This window comes from Acanthochromis polyacanthus, chromosome 19, assembly GCF_021347895.1.
Source record: "Acanthochromis polyacanthus isolate Apoly-LR-REF ecotype Palm Island chromosome 19, KAUST_Apoly_ChrSc, whole genome shotgun sequence".
NCBI classification, from domain to species: domain Eukaryota; kingdom Metazoa; phylum Chordata; class Actinopteri; family Pomacentridae; genus Acanthochromis; species Acanthochromis polyacanthus.
The window spans coordinates 3,203,639-3,225,553 of NC_067131.1; the positions used below are offsets into that span (position 1 = coordinate 3,203,639).

At 41.4% G+C, this 21,915-nt stretch overlaps 2 protein-coding genes across 11 annotated transcripts in view; one reads left to right on the forward strand and one right to left on the reverse strand.

The window, feature by feature from the left end:
- Positions 1-126: 126 nt before the first annotated feature.
- LOC127531052 (NLR family CARD domain-containing protein 3-like) lies at positions 127-20,524 on the reverse strand. Of its 7 annotated transcripts, none has more exons than XM_051939260.1 (11): positions 20,386-20,524; positions 10,976-11,093; positions 7,645-7,776; positions 6,976-7,048; positions 6,608-6,815; positions 3,602-5,378; positions 3,351-3,524; positions 2,823-2,996; positions 2,479-2,652; positions 2,052-2,098; positions 127-1,901 (listed from the first exon to the last, which is right to left on the reverse strand). In XM_051939260.1, the coding sequence occupies exons 3-11, from the start codon at positions 7,731-7,733 to the stop codon at positions 1,357-1,359; spliced, it is 3,261 nt and encodes a 1,086-aa protein (XP_051795220.1). In that variant the 5' UTR covers positions 7,734-7,776; positions 10,976-11,093; positions 20,386-20,524; the 3' UTR covers positions 127-1,356. The 7 variants fall into 7 exon arrangements, with proteins under 7 accessions (XP_051795220.1, XP_051795219.1, XP_051795224.1 ...); XM_051939259.1 differs by lacking the exon at positions 20,386-20,524 and adding an exon at positions 13,339-13,646; XM_051939264.1 differs by lacking the exons at positions 3,351-3,524; positions 20,386-20,524 and adding an exon at positions 13,339-13,646.
- LOC110960741 (PH and SEC7 domain-containing protein 1-like) overlaps positions 19,641-21,915 on the forward strand; it is a 111,450-nt gene continuing 109,175 nt past the window's right edge. For 2 of the 4 annotated variants that reach the window (XR_007937912.1, XM_051939256.1), the window contains exon 1: positions 19,641-20,255. The gene's annotated coding sequence lies outside the window, so the exon portion shown is untranslated. The remainder of the gene's footprint in view (positions 20,256-21,915) is intronic. The other 2 variants (XM_051939255.1, XM_051939251.1) reach the window with 2 other exon arrangements.

Sequence of the window (21,915 nt, forward strand, 5' to 3'; positions counted from 1 at the left end):
AACTTGTCGGTGTTATTAAAAGATGCTTTTCTGGAACCCAAGTCCCAATCACTCAACAGCAGCTGTCAGGCCGCATGTGAATGAATGAATGAATGAATGAATGAATGAATGAATGAATGAAAGAAAGAAAGAAAGAAATTTATTCGGTTCTTTAAGGAATCAAGAACAAAAAAAACAAGACAAAACCATACATTAAATCTATATACAACCGAAAGGGTGTAGGCAGAAGCAAAAGCTTTTTATTTCTACGTCTACCCCTCTTACCCTACTAAACAAACAACATAAATGAATATCATCACATTAGTTCCATGAGTTTATATGGCATAAATCACAAGAGTCGTCTGAAGGCTCTTCACAATGCTAAGGTTTACCATTGCACATACCCTCTGAGCAAGCACAATAGCAACAGTGGTAAGGAAAAACTCCCTACCTCATTTTAGGTTGTAGGAAGAAAGCCTGAGGGAGACCGGGCTCAGAGGGTGACCATCTACCATGGTCATCCTAACAGCAGGTACAACAATACAAAGCACAAAACTGCAGTTGGCACACAATATCATGCAACAATATTTACATGGGAATTGTAAACAGCGGAAAACATAAGCATCAGCCCAAGTTCCGTTGTTGCAAGAAAACAGCCACTTGCAGTCCAGCAGTCTGACATTCAACACACATCAGCTTCATTACCACAGCAGACAGGTCTGTAATTAGCTTTCCATATTATAGCTCATTATCATACCATTCTTACATAGTTTTTTCATCATTCTTAGTGTGTGGAAGAAACTAGTTGCTGGTGGTTGATCAGTTTATTTTTTATTTAGTGGAAAATTATCCAGATTCTCAAAGAAAAAGCGCAAGTACAACAGATTTTTGTACTAAATAGAAAACTCTGGAGTTCAATCCATTGATCAGTTATAGTTTTACAAAGTTTATTTGCACATCTTTATACAATGTAAGTAACATTTCATTTTTATGAAGACAAACAGGTTCCATTAGATGCAAAACATCTTCTCAGAAAGACAAAGTCTTTTTCTCTGACCACCATTAGTGGATACACAACGTCTTCAAAAGAAACAACTCAGTATTATGTGTTCAAAATGTCAAAGCAGATTCCGTTTTTCACATCAACACATTTGAAAAGGTCAGAATGCTGGAAGATTTTTACTACAGATATGTTGAAGTGAATTATAGTATCTTACTAAAAGCTGACAGTAGTTTGTTGTTCAATAATCTCATTGTATAGTGTGTCCTTGAAAGTCTGTAATCTGAAAACATGTTTCTGAGTGACAGAGTCATGTAGAGACTGAACTATCTGTTCAACACTGTTTCTCTAACAGGAGGAGACTCTGGAGTCTGAACTCAGCACAGAAACACTGAGGAACGAAATGACAAGAAGCCGAAGCCAAAGCCGAAGCCAAATCCAGGATAGAGAGGTTGAGTGAATGTGGTGTTGAAGGTGTGGAGGTGGATCAGAGAGTCAGAGGAGACTCTGTAGAAGGACAGAGTTCCAGCATCAACGTCCACATAAACTGAAACTCTGTGAGAGACTGAGGAGGACCTGATGGATGTTTCACTGTTATTGTGTCTGACAGAGTAACCATGAAAATCAGAGCAGAACAGACTCCAGGACTGATCATTAAATCCAAACAGACAGTCATCACTGTCTCCTTTCCTTCTGATTCCTCTGTAACTCACTGATATTAGAACCATTCCTTTCCACTCCACCTCCCAGTAACAGCGACCAGTCAGACCAGTTCTACACAGCAGCTGAGGCCACCAGTCAAACCTGTCTGGATGATAAGGATACCACTGATCCTCCTCCACAAATGTCACCTTCCTGTTGTTGTCAGACAGTATGAGTTCTCTGTTTACTGTGTTTGTGTCGACTGTGAGTTGACAGGAATCTGATGGAGAGAACAAACACAACACAGCTGCAGTTATTGATGGATCACGTGATCAGTATTAAAGCTTTGATGATGACCTCAGAGATGTGACACTTTGAAGATGCTTGAATGTGCTGCTTTGTTTCCATCAATCCATTCAAACACACTTACACTTCCTCAGACCTGGTGTCAACCATCGGACTCCAGCAGGCGTCACCCTGAAAGGAGGAGGACGGTCAGAGCAGCAGAGACTCTTTCAGCAGCACACATGGACGTTACATGGCTCTCACACTGTTCCACTGATAAAGGACCAGTCCAACATGGAGACACAGACACCTGAATGCAGCATCTCTAAAGTCCTGTCCTGTGCTCGTCACGTTCCAGCTCAGTTTACACTCATTATTCAGCTTTACTCATTGATGCTTCCTGGAGCTAGGCTAAAAGGTTCCCTGTGTGTCATGTTGATGTGCTAAGCTACGCTAACAGTTTCCTCTTCCCTTCAGCCATGGTGTGTAGCTGAGCTAACAGTGTTCTTCTGCTTCCACTCTTTGTGTTAAGGTAGGCTAAAAGCTTCCTGAGAGTGTCTGTCTGTCTGTACCTGAGAGTTTCCAGTCTACAGTGTGGATCCTCCACTTTAGCTCTCAGCATCTTCTCTCCTGAGTCTCCTGGATGGTTGTAGCTCAGGTCCAGCTCTCTCAGATTTGAGGGGTTGAAGCTCAGAGCTGAGGCCAGAGAATCACAGCCTTCCTCTGTGACCAGACAGCCTGACAGCCTGCACACACAAAACAACACAAACCTGATGGACAACACTTGGATGGATGTTTCTGACTCTTTGTTTTCTTCTTTGTCTTTCAGCTACACTTTGGTGCAGATTTTATGATTCTGAAGCAAATCAAGAATCAATCTTACATTTTCTTTTAGTTTCAAAGTGTGAGTCCTGACCTGAGAGCTTCCAGTTTACAGTGTGGACTCTTCAGTCCAGCAGAAAGACTCGCCACTCCTGAATCCTGCAGGTTGTTGTTACTCAGGTCCAGCTCTGTCACACTGGAGGACTGGGAGCTGAGGACTGAGGACAGAGCTCCACAGCTTCTCTCTGACAGATTACAGTTATTAAGTCTGAAGAGACACAGATAAGCAAAGAAGCAAAACATTAAGTACAGTATTTTATGTCCTGTTGAAAAGACAGCAGTGATTTTGACAACAAATACATCCCACTATGTCCAGAATACAGCAGCAGTAAGTCCACATATCAGGTGATCAGGAATCACAGAGTCATCAGGATAAATCAGAAGCTCTGCTGGTGAGAAGGTGGACTGTTCAGGTGGTCAAACATTTGAACTTGGCTGGATGTTTCTCACTCTTTGTTTTCTTCTTTGTCTTTCAGCTACATTTTGGTGCAGATTTGATGCATCTGAAGCAAATCAAGGATCAATCTTACATTTCTTTTAGTTTCAAAGTGTGAGTCCTGACCTGAGAGCTTCCAGTTTACAGTGTGGACTTTTCAGTCCAGCAGAAAGACTCTCCACTCCTGAATCCTGCAGGTTGTTGTTACTCAGGTCCAGCTCTGTCACACTGGAGGACTGGGAGCTGAGGACTGAGGACAGAGCTCCACAGCTTCTCTTTGACAGATTACAGTCACTCAGTCTGAAGAGACAAAAAGCAGATTATACTGATGAAAGAGCAGCAAAATTGAAAAGTATCTTCAGTCTCCAACTACTTACAGAACTTTGTTGGAGGCTTTGACCACTGGCAGCAGCCTCAGAAGAGCCTCCTCTGAAGCAGAGTATTTCTTCAGGTCAAACACGTCCAGATCTTCTTCTGATGACAGTAAGATGAAGCCCAGAGCTGACCAATGAGCAGGAGACAGTTCATCTGTGGAAAGATGTCCTGATCTCAGGGACTGTTGGATCTCTTCCACTAGAGAAACATCCTTCAGTTCATTCAGACAGTGGAACAGATTGATGCTTCTCTCTGCAGACACATTCTCACTGATCTTCTCCTTGATGTACTCCACTGTTTCCTGATTGGTCTGTGAGAGACTTCCTGTCTGTGTCAGCAGGCCTTGTAGGAGATTCTGATTGGCCGGCAGTGACAGACCCAGGAGGAAGCGCAGGAACAAGTCCAGGTGTCCATTTGGACTCTGCAAGGCCTCGTCCACAGCTCTCTGGTAGAAACGTGCTGATTTACTCTGGAACAGTTCAGACCACCAGGATGTTGTTTGTTGTTGTTCTTCCAGCAGGTTGATTCCAGACTTGATGAAGGTCTGATGGACATGAAGAGCAGCCAGAAACTCCTGAACGATCAGATGGACAAAGCAGAACACCTTGTCCTGGTCCAGCCCTCTCTCCTCTTTAAAGATCTGTGTGAACACTCCTGAGTACACTGAGGCTGCTTCCAGATCGATGCCACACTCTGTCAGGTCGGACTCATAGAAGATCAGGTTTCCTTTCTGCAGCTGCTCAAAAGCCAGTTTTCCCAGAGACTCAATCATCCTCCTGCTGTCTGGACTCCAGTCATACTTGACCTCCTTGACTTTGGTCTGAACCACCAGGTGGTGGATGAACATCTCAGTCAGGGTTCTGGGCAGATCTCCTCCCTCTCTGGTTCTCAGCAGCTCCTCCAGAACTGTAGCAGTGATCCAGCAGAACACTGGGATGTGGCACATGATGTGGAGGCTTCGTGACTTCTTCATGTGGGAGATGATGCTGCTGGCCTGCTCCTCATCTCTGGATCTCTTCCTGAAGTACTCCTCCTTCTGTGAGTCGTTGAACCCTCTGACCTCTGTCACCATGTCCACACAGTCAGGAGGGATCTGATTGGCTGCTGCAGGTCGTGTGGTTATCCAGAGGTGAGCAGAGGGAAGCAGATTCCCCCTGATCAGGTTTGTCAGCAGCACATCCACTGAGGTGGACTCTCTAACATCAGTCAGGACCTCGTTGTTGTGGAAGTCCAGAGGAAGACGACACTCATCCAGACCGTCAAAGATCAACACAACCTGGAAGTCTTCAAAGCTGCACATTCCTGCTGCTTTGGTTTCACTGAAGAAGTGATGAACAAGTTCCACCAAACTGAACTTTCTCTCTTTCAGCACATTCAGCTCTCTGAAGGTGAATGGAAACATGAAGTGGATGTCCTGGTTGCTCTTGTCTTCAGCCCAGTCCAGAGTCAACTTCTGTGTTAACACTGTTTTCCCGATGCCAGTCACTCCCTTTGTCATCACTGTTCTGATTGGTCCATCTCTTCCAGGTGAGCCTCTAAAGATGTCTTCTAGTCTGATGCTTCTTTCTGCTCTGTCTGGTTTCCTGGATGCTGCTTCAATCTGTCTGACCTCATGTTCATCATTGACCTCTGCAGTCCCTCCCTCTGTGATGTACAGCTCTGTGTAGATCTCATTCAGGAGGGTCGGCTGTCCTGCTTTGGCGATGCCCTCAAACACTCTCTGGAACTTCTTCTTCAGACCACATTTAAGTTCACGTCCACAAACTGCAGCAGCAAGTTCTGAATGAAAACACAAGAAAGAAGGAGTGAAGTCGAATTTACCTGGATATTAAAGCACCAAAGTAGCAATAAAGTGAAGGTAGGGCTGGGCGATATGACGATAGATATCGTCTGGACGATAGTAAATGTCTATCGTTTTATGTGAAGATCCTATCGTTTATATCGCAGTGTCGCAAAACACGCTTTACGGCAGTATTTTACATCACCGACGTGCCTTACGGCAAGCCCAGGCACGCGGCAGCGGCAGTGTTGTCAACTTAGCGACTTTCTTGCTAAATCTAGCGACTTTCCAAAGCGTCCTAGCGACTTTTTTTTTGTCAAAAGCGACTAGCGACAAATCTAGCGACTTTTTGTACCGTTTTGGAGACTCTTACAGGGAAAACTCGGATCATTCTGTAGTTACTGTCCTCAACGAGCAGCATGTGCTGCTGTGAGCTTCTCCCTGTCCCAAAGGACAGGCCGTCAGTCCGCAGCAGCCCCAGTGAGGGGAGGGGGAGACCCACATCACTCCACGGCCAGACGGCAGATGAATCGCGCATGCACAAAGTCACTACAGATCCCATCCAGACTTACAGAGCGGAATATAAATGAAAATGTTTTCTTCACTGTCATGCTAAAACAAGATGACATGGTCATCAATATCCCCCGCCACATGTGATGTCTATGAGTCTATATCCAAAATAGTGATCAAGGGCCATAACTCTCATTTTTGAACTTGATCAAGGTGTCCATGGTGTGAAGCTACACACTAAATTTCGTAATCCTAGCTGTAATAGTTTTCGAGAAAAGCTGTCCCCTTCATGTCGGAAGCACGGACGGACGGACGGAGGCCAAACCTATATCCCCCTTTTCCACTTCGTGGAGGCAGGGGATAATAAACCACAGCATTTAGCCTCTAGTTCAAAAACATATTTTGGGTGTTTTATACTCACTAAGAGGGGGAACTTCTGTCATATGGCGGTGGTTTGGATTTAAAAAGACCGACAAGGATCAAACTACTGTACTTTGAAAGGTATGCCGCTGCCGGGTCCCATTCATTCATTGAATTTACCAAAAAATATGCTATATCGTTATTATATCGTATCGGGATATAAAATTTTGGTCATATCGCCCAACCCTAAGTGAAGGTGACAGTTTGTCCCCTAAAGACTGACTATGTGAAGATATTCAGAGACTTTAGCAAATGTTCTGTTGATCAGCAGCTTCAGTCTTTACACAAATCCTCTTACTGCTCTGCAGACGGTCAGCCAGCTTCTCCTGCTTCATCCTCCTCAGGAACAACACTGTGATCTGCTCAAGCATCTCTCTGCTGTTCCTTTCATCTTCATCATCACCCTCCCTCTGACTCTCTGAGCATTCTGGGTAACCTGGACTCACAACCTTCTGCATCTTCTTCAGCTCCTTCTTCACAAAAGTCACCATGTTGTTCTCCAGCAGCTGGAACACAGAAATGTGTCAATGAGTCCATCAGAGTGAAATCATGGAGTCAAACATCAGCTCCATGTTGGACACGCTGACAGTCCACTGGTCTACAAAGATCAGCATGGAGACGCCTGAACACAACAGAAGGAGAACAACTTGTTGTCCATGAACTCACCATGAATATGGAGTCCAGGTGATGCTGCTGGACAGACTGAGCTCTGGGAAACTCTGAGTTCTGCTGCTCCACTCTGTGGATCAACATCAACAGTTAACTCTCACTTTATCACACAGAGACAAACACCAGCTGAAGGTCCATAATGTTCATCAGAGATTCCAACATTAGTCTGTTTTCCACTGCAACAACTTTCTCTTCATTTTGGCTCATCATCAATCTTTGTTCTGACCACAGGAACCGTCCCTGTAGAACTTCTTTCAGGACTGTTTATAGGGGTTCAACGTTCCTGCTCCAGGGCTGGAGTTTTATCCAGTCAAACTATTTCTTAATATTTTAGTGAACTCAGAGTTCTTGCTGTGATCCACCTGGTTCTGTTTTTAATGTCTCTGTTGATGGTGTTCATGTTAGCATCATTTCTTCAAAACATTTGTTCTGTTTGATCAGGAGCCAGTCTGCTATCAAACTAGCAGCAGGACCTTGTTCTCCTTTAAAATCAATATAAAACTCCTTAGACTGGTCACTCCTGAAGGACACACAGCTGGATGCAGGTCCAGGTCCAGGTCCGGGTCCGGGTCCAGGTGGATTCCTGTGAATAATCATGCAGCAGTGATGTGATGCTGAGCTCTGACATGCAACAGAGTCCTGGACAGTTAGGGATGGTGGTCTCACCTCTTAGCTTTGCTCTGGTTCTCCTGTTCCCCACACAGAGAGCTTTTAAAGGGAGGGACTCCCTCCTCTCTGTCCTCACACTCATCCATGATGTTCAACTCACAGCAGCTCACACACACTTTCTACCTTCACCTGCACAGGAAACAAACATCATTGATCCACTCAGATCCTCCTGGAAAAGATCAGCTGCTGCACTTCTACTATCAGTCCAGCAGATGGAGTCATGGAGCTGCAGAGACTAGAGTGCCTATATAATGAGCGTGGCGACAACTGGGGATTTGACGCCATTTTGTTTCCATTCACTCAATATGGGACGCGCAGCGCGAGGTGCACATTCACGAAAACGATGGATTGCTTACTGATTTCAAGACATGTTTTGGACAAAATAATTTACTGGCTTGTTTTGTCTGGATGTTCAAGGTTGGATTATGGCCGTTTTGTGGAATATTTTCATCTGTGACTAGTTTTGAGCCTTCAAAGGTGAGTTGTGCTGTTTACATTATTTGCTGTTTGTTGGACAAATGTGTTTATATTACCCGCTGTGGTAATCACATCTGAAAGTGGTTTATACCAGCGGATTCATGAGAATCTAAGCTTCCCATGGGTGTATAATGTTTCTATCATCGAGCTTGCAGCTTCGGTCAATTTAGTAAAATACGTTTTCCCGTCCGCCTGTACGGTGCTGCAGCTGTAAGCATGTGGCTAACAGCATCCTCATGCTAACGGCGGCTAACAGCCCAGAAACATGTGAACAACACGGAGCCTGTTCGGGTCATATGAGGCTGATAAGTGACTGCAGGTTGGACGGAAAATAGGAAACAGAAAACTGTCAGCTGTTTGTTGAATTGGAAATCATGTGAATGAACAGGGAGGCTGTTGTCGAAGCTCAGATGGGCCGCTGAAGTTTAACGGGTTACCCCGTTAAACTTCAGCGGCCCGTAGGGTGATATCAGCTAGAATGAGCCACTTTTTGGTAAATCGCTTGTAGCACTAACAAAAAACAATGTATTCTATTAAAATGTGGTTTTATGGCTAGTAATGGTTGTTTTCTTTTAATTTTGCATTGAAATTATCTAGTAAATAGGATTGTGTAGTTCCTACAGGTCTTGATACGTCAGCTGTGCCAATTTTTTTACACAAGCAAAGTTAAGGTAAAATGGGCCAGCTGATCAGGTAAAATGGGACGCTTATCAGGCAAGTTGGGCCAGTCCAACTGCAAAGGGATAGTCATCAATTTTTATTGTAAAAAACTGTCAATATGGCAACATACTGTGTAAGAACAATTTAATAATATCAGGACAATTCATTACATTGTAAATGATTAACTGATCTGCTCATGGCAAATGTATTGAATCCACATGGCACTGTGAACTTGGGTAAAAACACATAAATAATGATAAAAAAAACAACAACTGCAACCTACTTGGCCTACAAATGGGATGAATGCAAACACTGAACCTCGATAATATCTAAATAGTCAAAATTTTAAAATGTGTGTGTGCTTGGGTAGGTACATATGTCATGGCCTAGGTTACTTAAACCACAAATCATAGATGCCGTTCTCTTTGCCACAGCTCTCATGGCACCAGATTGAACACTAGACACTTGATCCATTCCTCTGTTGCCTTTGGGTCGTCTCTTTTCCTCTCTGGTCCTTGTTCCTCCTCTCTTCATCTATCCTCAACTGTTCTCTCACTTTCTGTCTCCTCTGCTTGTCTCCTTTCTTCCTCCATCTCTCAGTCCCTCTCTCGTTTCCTCTCACTTGCTTCTTGTTTGCCATACTCACTGCAGATAAAGTCAGTGGATTGTTACTAAAAACACTGATCATCATTATTTTTAGGCAGATGCATCCTTTTCACATAAATGCCTACTCCATTCTCTTCAAATGTGTACATGTGTGCATGTGTGACTGACAAAAAGGGTGGCCCATTTTAGCTGAAACCAGGGGGCCCAACTTACCTGAATAGGTTCAGCTAAATTGGGTCACTAACAAAAACGTCAGTCTTTGAAAAAAATGTCCAAATACCAAACTTTAAGCATTATTTCTGATAGGTGTCATCAAGACAGATATTATACATCAAAAATTTTATATATACACGTTTCTTTAATTGACTTATCATCCTTATAATTTTTTATCAGAAATTCTTATGCCAGTCCACTCACCACGCAGTTTTCCGGTGCAGTGTGGATTTGAATCTTATCTCCGCCCACAAAAACAACCACAGACCAATAAAATCTGTTGTTTCATGTTAAGTACAGTTGTAGCAAACATTTGAGACCATTTGCTGTCATTGACTCTAAAAATCAGAGGGGCTAGGACATCCAAAGCTTAAATGGCCCATTTTACCTGATGGCCCAATTTACCTGATATCACCCTATTTCATGCATCTCCATCCATGAAAATGGTCAAAGTCAAAATAACCGCAACTGCCTAAAATCACATCAAACTTTTCTATCTGTCATTCACCCATACATCGTAACATGAAAGTACATGGGTGAATGACAGTTAGAAAAGTTTGATGTGATTTTAGGCAGTTGTGATTATTTTGACTTTGACCATTTTCATGCATGGAGATGCATGAAATACATACATGTGCAAACCTATTTTGCTAAATTCACCAAAGCTGCAAACTCGATGATAGAAACATTATACACCCATGGAAAGCTTAGATTCTCATGAATCCGCCGCTATAAACCACTTTTAGATGTGATTACCACAGCAGGTAATATAAACACATTTGTCCAACAAACAACAAATAACGTAAACAGCACAACTCACCTTTGAAGGCTCAAAACTAGTCACAGATGAAAATATTCAACAAAAAACTGCCATAATCCAACCTTGGACATTCAGACAAAACAAGCCAGTAAAATATTTTGTCCAAAACATGTCTTGAAATCAGTAAACAATCCACAAATAGCTAGTTTTCGTGAATGTGCACCTCGCGCTGCGCGTCCCATATTGAGTGAATGGAAACAAAATGGTGTCAAATCCCCAGTTGTCGCCACTCTGGTTATACAGGCACTCTAGCAGAGACTCACAGAGAAACCATATGTGGGAAACCGAAAGTAAAAGACATGACGCGGTTTGTATTCTTAAGAAACAAAGAAACATCAGCAGCTGATCAACTTTACTTAAGGCAATCAATAATCTAATATAAACAGTGACTGACTGCAGTGAATCAATAACCTAATATAAATATTGATCGATGTTTAAACAGCAGTGATCCAGAGTTTTTGCTGAAATAAGAAGTGCACATGGAGAAACATGACAGAGCAGAAACAAACAGCAACATTACTGAAGTTAAAGCAGCAAACAAAGCAAACTTACACTTTATTCAAAGCGCTGAAGAAGAAGAAGAAAAATAAAGTTCCCAGTCGACTCCTCGACGCGATCAGTGGCTCAGGTGAGCCGTTTCCTGGGACCAGTCAGGACTCCACGACTCCACCTGTGAGTAAGCAGCAGGCAGTGTTTCACAATAAAAGCACATTTGACAGGCTGACTGATTTCACGTGACGGATTAGATTATTTCAACATTCAACCCTTTTAATGCCACTGAACATCGACACAACTTCTACAAACCCCGTGGTTCATTAAACAACAAACTATAAGCAGGCTGTAAATCCCTGACAGTTGTCAACATTCCTCTTTAAAAGAGAATATTTCACAGTTTTCTTCACCTCTAGTTCAGCTTACATAGTGGTTTCTCACCTGGAGCTGGTTTAATTTGACCTCTCTACATGTAGTGGTTTAAGATCTGGACTTAGTCTCAGATGGTCGAAATATGAAATTTAGAACAGATGTTTCTCATTTGCATTTTAAAAAGTTCAGGTAATTATGTAATTTTAATCTTATTTCTCAGTTCGAAACCAGTCAGTAACTGTCAGTAGTTTTAAACATGTCAGGGTTCCCTCTTCACACCGTTTCACACCTGGCATCCCAAAAAAAAAAAACTTTTCCCTACCTCTCTGTCTTTCTGTCTGTTGTTTTCCTGGTCTCCCATCCACTCCTCTACCCCATCTTCCCCTACAGCTTGGCGCCTGAGTGGAGTTCAGCTTCCCAGCTAACTCCACCTCCACGGCTCCCGGACTGCTGACAAACATTCCACTGATTACCACTCCTGCCATAAGTACCGGTTCAACCATCCACTCCCTGCCAGATTGTTGAACAAGACTCTCCAGTCAGTTCGCTCTCTAGCCTGCAGACGTCCGTTGGGTTTTGTGACTATTTTAACCCTGTTTCTCCTCTGTCTTCGTCCAGACTCAGCTGTCCGGGACTCCCTCCGCCCTGATCCCTCGTCTGTCCTCCCGAAACCATTCAGCACCGGTTATTCCCTTCCTGGATCCCCCATTCTGCCTGAACCCCTCTCCTTGGAACCCTGACCAGCTGTACTCTCGCCGACCCGGAAAACCGCAGCAGCAAGCCGGCTGCTTGTCGCCTCCCGACAGCCTCCTGGAGATTCCCCCGCCTGGACGTTAGTCACTGTCTGGCCCACCAAACACCTTGGCCCCCCGGATCGTCAGGGTCCGACGTCCTCCCTCCTTCGGCTCTGGAACCATCAGGCCCAAACCCCGACTCCACCAGCCACTCCCCCTACACACCGGCTCCTCTCACCCTCTGCCATCACTCACTTCCCTGACAATAAAACTCATTCTCATTTCCACCCGGCCTTGGTAGTGTGGCTCTCTGCTCAGGTCCAACCCTCTAGATTCATGACAAAACATGCTGTATGATTAACAGTGACTTGACATTAGCACCCTCCTGTAATAAACTAATGTCATCGGCATACAGACTTTATTTGACAGCAGCTTTCCGGTCTGGCCTCTGAACAGGCTCAGTATAAAACTATAAAACCCTGATATGAGGCTCTGATCTGTTTTGACATTCTTGTGGCAGCTATTGTTCAGAAAACAAAATGACATGACAAAACTGATAAGAAATTAGAATCAAATATTACTGAGAATCCAAAGAATTGAACTGAAATAAGAGGAGAATAGAAAGTTCATAAGTAAAACTGGTGAAGATACTGAGGAAGTAAATGAATATTGCACATGATACTGAAACTGCACACATTTCCAATAATACTGATATTATTGTTCATGTTTAAGTGTCCATTTGTTTCTTCTATGAAATGAATGTGTTGTTTAGATTAATTCTTCTGGCTGTCAGAAAGTTTGATGCTTTCAGCTGTGAAATAATCAGAAGTGAAACTTGAACAGAGAAACACCATTCAAAGCTCTCAGTAGATGGACTCTCAAATTGTTCAGAAGCTACAAGTCAGTGGGAACAACTTTAGAGATTCCTTTTTATTTTTTAGAGTTTTATATGTATAATAAAAATAATTCCAACACAAAATACAGGCAGGTCAGATATAAATATCGTCTGAAACTGTCAGGCTGGCCACTGCCAGGCCTAGATAGTGCCCTCCCCTCTCATGTCCTTTTTAGGTATATGCAGCGAGGCGACAGGTGCTCTCTATCTGCTTCATCAGCCAGATCTGGGACAGGTGGAACACCTGTAACCAACGCTGCATAAAAGGAGATGCCACCCACCTCTTTGTGCTGGATCGTGACCAGAGCTTGTAGGGCTCACAGCTAGTGCATTGAAATTCTGTTTGTTTTCTGCAACACGCTAACCGCTGCTGTCCTCCGTTTCTTGCAGTACTGGATTTACCTGTCCCGGCATCCACTCACCTGTTTCCAACTTCGCTGTGGCCCCGTCCCGAGCATTCCTGTGTAGTAGTAGGTTGTGTCGTAGTTTAGTTTCCTAGAGACTGTCGTTGTATTAGAGTAACTCGTAGTATTGCTCTTGTAGGAGCAGCCGTGCCTAGTTGTAATCCTGGAGCTGATGTGGTATCTTAACTGAGTAATTCAGCGGTGTACCGGATTTAGCCTAGCTTAGCTAGACTGTACTCCTGTTATAAGGGATATACGGGAATACGGTCTAGCCCTCCTCCATTGACACATTTTGACAGGTTGTCAAGCTCCGAGCAGATCAGACCGAACCAATCGGAGCACCAGAGGCGGGAGTTAACGATGCGTCATCTTCAGGGCCGAGCTGGCGACTGCAACAGAGTGAGGTTTCTCTCGTGCGCTTTCCTCTGTTTTGCACCGGCTGAATTTGTCCTTAAAACCTCAACAGGAAGCAGCTCTTAAAGCTTTTCTTTTTAAAAAGGATGTATTTTTAATTCCGGCAGGCTGTACGATAGACTGCGTAATGCTGCCCTCCACTGTTGAAAGGGAGAGCTTAGATTTTCCTCAGGACCCCTGTACGGCGAAGGAAGCTGTTAAAACTACAAAATATCATGGCGGAAAGGCAATTGTTAGGTCACTTAGTGATTGCATCACATGTGTTACGCTGATTGGCTCTCTCCAATTCAAGCTGTGATCGGTAGTCCCGCCTCTGGGCAAGATTTGGTTCAATGGAGCAGTTCCAGACTGACTTTATGTGTATTTGTAATACACAATATAAAGGCTGTCTGGTCCCCAGGCAATACCGGATTTGCGTTTTACCATATAAATTGTCATTTGCCACCCTGTCGCTGGCTGGCGCTATAGTTTTTCAAGCCTAGTGCTTTCGTTTTCCGTTTGTAGTCTTTATTTGTTCTGTAGTTTATTATTTTCTCTGTAAATAAAATCTTGTGTTGCGTTCAAAGGCCGGCTTGTTCATTCCCTGCATATGAGCCAACTCCAGCAATTCGTGACAGAAAAAAAAATTTAAATTACAATATGGCTCTCAGCTTCTTCTTCAGTGCCAATGTCCAACAGCTAACAGTCCCATTTCTTCCTAATTTCTTTCCCTTTGTCTCTTTGTAGACGAAGGCTACAAGCATATGTAGTGATGACATGAAATGTCCTCTTATATACCCTGGAATACAATGAATCTGAAGCATGTCAAATAGGACATAAAGTATAATAGAATCAGCTGCATTTATTGTCGTGGTCATTGTATTCTTCAGGTAATATACCGTTAGTGGTACCAGGCATTGAAATGAACAAGAAATTGAAGATAGCAAGGGCGGTCTGATCATTTTTCCCATGACTGTATGTAGCTTAAACAGAATATTAAGCCAATATTAAGAGTGAAAGTGAAGATTTTAATGCTCTTTATGCTGTCCACAGTATAAACACATCAGTCAGACAGCGGCTTTACACCTGTTGTTGGTGAAGAGTTGAAGAATTAAAAGATTAAATGGGGACGGAGGTGTAAACGGACAAATTAATGCCTCAAATCTGAGTCCTGACAGCTGCAGAAGAAGCCAGCAGACACAGCCAAACTGCTTCCCTATGGTAGATATCTTTAAATTATTCACTCTCCTGTCCTGACTCCATTCATAGTGGATCCAAAAGGATTAGAGCAGGAATTATAGCGGCTGCCATCTAAATGCATTTGAGGTAATTTGGTGTTGATGCTTCGGGCTGGAAATGAGGTTTGACAGTTGAGACAAGCGTGAACATGATCTTCAGTTAATGTGAAAGGGAACACGTTTCAGTGGAAAAATACCTGCTAGTGATGGATGATGGGAGGCAGATTTATAGAATATGTCAATGAAGCATCACTGACACTAAAACAGGACCAAGAACACATGAAGGAAAATAAATAAGGAAGTTTTTCTGCCAGTTTTCTGTATGTTCCACAGCTACGAGGTGCTAAAATAGCTAAATAAGCTTCTTTTGTAATTTTGTATTCACATGATTTGACCGTTTCCCAGAGTTTAGCATAGAAATAAATGAATGTGTTGTTTGCATAACTTTTCTGCACGTTTGTAAAGGCTGTATAAGGAGCAGTTGTGATAAAGGGGAATTTTTCCTGCAATTTAAATGTTGTTATTTAATCCTCAACCGTTTTACACGCATATGACTCATAAATATCTTGTAATATCTGTATTTTACAGTCATATTTTCCTAACTTGCACACCAAAAAAAAACAAGATTGAAAAATGAAAACGGGAAAAATGTTAAAAGAAAACAAAAAACATATTAGAAACAGTCATTCAAAGCCCAGTTTACTAATGCACTCCTTTTATTGATCTTCTAAAAGCTTCTTAATGCAGTGAGTCATTAATATACAGAGGAAAAATGACCCCAGATCTGCTGAGATTTAGTTCTGTATTGTTTATTCTCACTATTGAGCATTTAAATGGAGCAGTTTTAGTTTTTCTGTGTGTGTTTTTCCAGTTTCACGTCACAAGAGTTGCCACAAAAATGAATCCAGACTGTGCTTTGGTGACACCTGGTGGTAAAAGTTTTTTTTAATGAATTTTTCCGTCAAAAGACAAGAATCATTACTGAAGCATTTATATGGAAGCAGCACAACAATGCAGCTGATTTTAGCTCCAACTACACTCAGATAACTTCATCTATCCAGCATAAAGCTGTTGGATTAATGCAGTGGAGTGAAAAGTAAAATATCTGCCTTCACCGTGTGGCACACTGAGTTCTGAAAATTAGATTCCAACTTATAATTTTCTTACTGCGATACACAGACTAATTGGTGAAGAATAAAGAAACACAGAACTGATGACTCTATCTTAACCCTTTAAGCTTCAGTCAATTCCAGCCGTTTTCAGTACAAAAAATCGCTAATATTCTATTTTTAAATTAAAAAAATTACGAAAAATACGGGGAATATTGGACGGGCATCGCGAGGTGCATTTCCTTGAAAATGACCGATTCGGGGATTTTATACCGACTTCAGGACATGTTTTGGATAAAATAGTTTACTGGCTTGTGTCATCTGGATGTAAAAGGTTGGATTATGGCCGTTTTTTATGGAATCTTTTTTTGTGTGTGTAATAATGAACCCGGAAATGTGAGTCACGCTGTGTGCTTTGAAGCCGTGTATAGAGAACGGATGGATGAATATTTGTTTTTGTCGGACAAATGTGTTTTTCTCACCCGCTGTGGTAATCACATCTGAAAGTGGTTTATACCGGCGGATTCATGAGAATCTAAGCTTTCCATTGGCGTATAGTGTTTGTATAATCGTGTTTGCAGCTGTCGGACATTCCTGAAATTCCTATGCAAATTAGTAGGTGTACCGCCGGCGGTACACTGAAGGTTAAACACAATCACTTCTGTTTTCTTACTGGTAAACGGGTCCAACTTGTATTTCGATATAAAACAACAGAACAACAACAGAAAGTTGTCCTGAAGGGTTCAAAAATATTCCAAATGGCAGAAATGTATTGAAAATTATCCCTTATTTGTACCCAATCTCCTGTAAATATATAGAAATTGACAAAAAATGTGTCCAATCTGACTCCAAATTTGTCTGAAATACTTTTGAAAGTCTCTACATTGGCTCAAAATTTGTCCGAAATGACGAGATTTTTAGAAAATGAGTCAAATACTGAGAAAATACACCATAAACATGTTCTAAATGATCCAAATTTGTCAATATTACTCAAAATATATCCAAAATGACAGAAACCTGTCTACAATTATTTAAAAATCGATCAAAATGATTTCCAAATAGTTTGATTTACTAAAAACTTGCTCACAATGACTAAAAAAAATGTAAAATTACAAAAAGTTGACAAAAATGACTCAAATATTGTCCAGAATCACTTAAAATTTGTCTAACAGTTAATCAAAAATTATCCTAAATGACCTCTTATTCGTCCTAAATGTCATTAAGCTCGTCCAAATGTTTTCCAAAATTTCATCAGTTTCTACAACTTTTTAAATTAATTTAAAAAATATTTTTACATGTTTATTTCAATCAAATAAATCTAATATCATATTTATGGGAAATTACGTTTGCTCCAATAAAAATCGGTTAAAATTAATTTCTTTTAAGACAAAAGTTGTGTGTGAACCTTAAAACCATTTTTTACACTCAAAATTAAACAATTACCAATATTTTTAGTACAGTCATTGCATTTTGTTTGAATAAAAATTAATAAAATTCATTTTTTTAAACTATAAAATTCCTAAAAAATATTTTTAATCCATTAAATTAGATTTTGTTTTTAAATGTTTTGACTATGCATTTCATAAAGTGGAAGGAATACAGTACCTAAAAGGAGTCTTGGGTTTTGGTCAATTTATTTCCTGTTTTATTTTGACATTTCCTGTCCTTATGTGTAGCTGTACTTGCTTTGTCTTTATGGGCTGGCTGATTAACTCCGTAGATTATAGCCCTTTTCAAAATAATCGTCATTGGCCAGAGTCGATATATTCTTAATTTCTCATAAAACAGTAAATGCTGTTAAGTGTCAGAGTCGCGCAGAATGATGTCACTGTGCCGAAACATGGAGCTCAGACTCCATTTAATCCTCAGTAACATACAGGAGTTAGCTACAGCCAGGAGACATTACAGGAGTTAGCTACAGCCAGGAGACATTACAGGAGTTAGCTACAGCCAGGAGACATTACAGGAGTTAGCTACAGCCAGGAAACATTACAGGAGTTAGCTACAGCCAGGAGACATTACAGGAGTTAGCTACAGCCAGGAGACATTACAGGAGTTAGCTACAGCCAAGAGACATTACAGGAGTTAGCTACAGCCAAGAGACATTACAGGAGTTAGCTACAGCCAAGAGACATTACAGGAGTTAGCTACAGCCAGGAAACATTACAGGAGTTAGCTACAGCCAAGAGACATTACAGGAGTTAGCTACAGCCAGGAGACATTACAGGAGTTAGCTACAGCTAGGAAACATTACAGGAGTTAGCTACAGCCAAGAGACATTACAGGAGTTAGCTACAGCCAGGAAACATTACAGGAGTTAGCTACAGCTAGGAAACATTACAGGAGTTAGCTACAGCCAGGAAACATTACAGGAGTTAGCTACAGCCAGGAGACATTACAGGAGTTAGCTACAGCCAGGAGACATTACAGGAGTGGGTGGAGCCAAAATGTAAGTGAAATTAACAATGACTCAACATGGCTTCTGTTTCATCTTAACTCTCTTTGCCATGTGTCATGACGAGTGACTTTTCATTTACGTTGCTAAAGTTGTGCTAACCTAGCTGAAGTTACTCCTTGTCTGTTTAGCAATAATGTCACTGTAGTTAGCTAACAGCTTAAAAGCCAGTAACTGCAGAAATAATGTAAGTGTACAAAATATTTGAGAGTACAGTAGAGAGTATGTCACTCTTAGTTTTACTTTGTCAGAAAATACTAGAACACAGTGACACAGACTGTATCAGCAACTCACTGTGTTGTTATGGAGGAACATTAGTGTCGGATTATTTGTGACCATTATATATTTTAAATGCAACTCTTTCAAAGATAACATGTTTTACATCCGAGAAAGGGTCTCTGGCTTTTATTTTGGGTCATATGAGTCCTGACTTCATGGCAAAGAAAATAATGGAGTAGAGAAAATGTGATGTACAAAGTATTGTAAAACAGTAAAATTACAGTTGAACAGTTTCAACTGTAATTCACAAAAACACTTTCATGTCAAAGTGTAAACAGACTTCTACAAGGTAATGTCAATTAATTAATTATTTAAAACCACACTTTACATCATGATGCTGACACCACCATGCCTCACAGTGGAAATGGTGTGATTGTGATAATGTCTCGTGATCGGTGTCCACCAAACATCGCCTGTAGTCTAGTCAATCTGAGGACGGCCTCCTCTCAACAGCCACTATATTCCCTCCATATCTTAAGGATGGATTTAAATGTATTCTAAGGGACACTTAGTGATCTAGACATTTTCTTGAATCCATCCTCTGACTTGTGCTTTTCAATAACCTTTTCACAGAGTGTCTTGTAGGCTTCTTTTGCATTAGAGTAGTTCTACGACTGGACCTTCCAAAAATTTTTGTCTTTATAACTTCAGACACATTAGCTGCACTCAGGAGATCTCCATTTCACTAATTATTTGACTTCTATCAAAATTAGTCACTGTAAAGTGGTTGAATACTTATGCAATTTTATATTTTAAATTAATTTGCTTTACTTTGTGGAAATCTGTTTTCGCTGGAACATGAAAGAATATTTTAGGGGGAAATTCTTGTCAGAAATCCTAATTTAATTGACTATGATTCAATGTTGAAAAGTAGTAAAAGGGGAAAACTTTCAGAGATTTTGAAGCTCATGTCCCATTTTGACATTAGAGACAGACCAAAAACCAAACTTCCCTCTTCAAGGAGAACAACTCTGAGGACACATCCTACACAGTGAAGGTCAAACCCCGAGGACAGGTGGGATTTGTTAAGACACATTTTTGAGAGGAGGATGTCTCTGAATGCATGTTTTTAACAGATTTCTACCCTGCTGAAATAAAGGATGTGCCAGAGCTAGACCGGAGCTGGAGGAGGCAGGGACTGGGCATGCCCAGCCCGGTGGGGAGGGAGGAGAGGAGGCAGAGACACGCACGGTGAACAGTTGAGATGTCTGACAGTAAAATCCCGACGAGGAACTGCTCGTTTCACGGCATCACGTCTGTTTCCACCTGACACGCCGTCCCTCCCATCTCCTCACACGACGCGCACGGTCACGCACGGCGGAGCGGCGGGGAGGACGCGGATAAATGTGGACCGCAGTGGCACCGGCAGCGCGCCGCCTGCAGCAGACGGCGATGCAACAGCAACTCAGCATCTTCGGCGCCGCTGCAGCCGCACATCCAGCACCGGCAGCGCGTCTCCTGGTGAGTAGCCGCTTCGGTGCACGCTTCACCGCCGTGTCGCGCCTTTTCAGCCGCGGCTCTTTGCGTGTTTTCCCCTCATTGTGTTGTTGTGTTGCTGCCTCGGATGCACGCAGTCAAGTGCATAACTTACCGTGAGTGTAGCTGCTGCTGCATCACCGACACACCGAGCAACACCGGACCTGTAGGATGCAGAACCACCGGAGAAAGGTCACGGTTACCGGTGTCATTGACGCAGCTGTGCGTGCGCTTCTCAGCCCCGCACAGCGCCACTAGCAAGTTTGTGTCCTTGGCAGGAAAAGTTGGCGCTGGACTGTTTTTATCCGAGGTGAGTGTGTACGTGAGAGGATTGTAGATGAGTTAGTCTGCACCTGGAGACGTACAGGTGAATGCAGCACGGTGGTGATTAGTGCATGAGCTGTTACAGGACGTGCACGTTACCTCTTAATGCCAAATAAGTCACATTTCTGGCCTTATTGCCTTGATTCTTGCATAAATGATGAGAATTTTTGATGAATGAAAAGCAAGAAATGAAGATTAGCATTCAGATTTAATCTTTAATCGTCATTTAAAACTTCTCCATCCATACATAGACTTTTCTGCTGCAATAATTAGTCAATAAACCAGTTAGCTGATCAACAAAAACGGATATTTTAACCGAAAAACACTGATCTGATGACAACATAAGGCATTTGAAGAGTTTAATTCTGGCATTTTCAAAGCAAACCACTAATTATTAAAGTAATTAGTCCATTAACCAGTTAGTTGATCAACAAAAACCTCATTTACAATAAAATGTTCTACTGGTTTCAGTTTATCTATTACATAAAGATGAATATTTTTGGTGTTTTTTTTGACAAAATAAGCCATCTTAATCACCAGAAGGGTTTGATTAACCAGTAAGCTAATCAACAAAAAGCTGATTTGCAATATTTTAGGCCAAAATCTATCAGTTTCAGCTCATCTGTGGTATTAAAATTAATATTTTTTGTGTTTTTTTTGACAAAATAAGGCATTTGAAGTTATATTTTCTTGATATTTCTTAAAGAAAACATTAACCTGCTACATAACAGGTTGATTTTATTTCATTTAGCTGATCAACGAAAACCTCTTTTCCAGAAAATGTTAAGCAGAAATCTACTGGTTTCAGCACATATTATAAAAGCTGAATATTTTTTGTGTTTTTTTGACCAAGTAAGCCATCTGAAAATGTTTTTTTTCTGGCATTTTTCCAAACAGAACATTAATCAGCAGAATAACCAGTTAGCTGATCATAAAATGCGAATTTTCAGTATTTTTAGGTCAAAGTCCACTGGTTTCAGCTAATCTATGGCGTTAAAATTAATATTTTTAATGTTATTTGACAAAATACGGCATTTAAAAGTGTATTTAACCAACAACATAACAGTTTGATTGAGCAGTTGTCTGATCAACAGAGCACCGATTTGCAGTTTTTAAAGCAAAAATCTACTGGTTTCAGTTTTTCTTATTCTTTTTTAATATTATGGTGAATATCTACTTTTTTTTTTTTTTTACAAAATAAGGAATTTGAAAAAGTTTCTTCCTGGTATTTCCCAAACAGGAGATTAATGAGCAGAAATAGTGAGTTAATTAATCATTTACCTGATCAAAAAAAAACCTATTTTGCAGTATTTATTAAGCA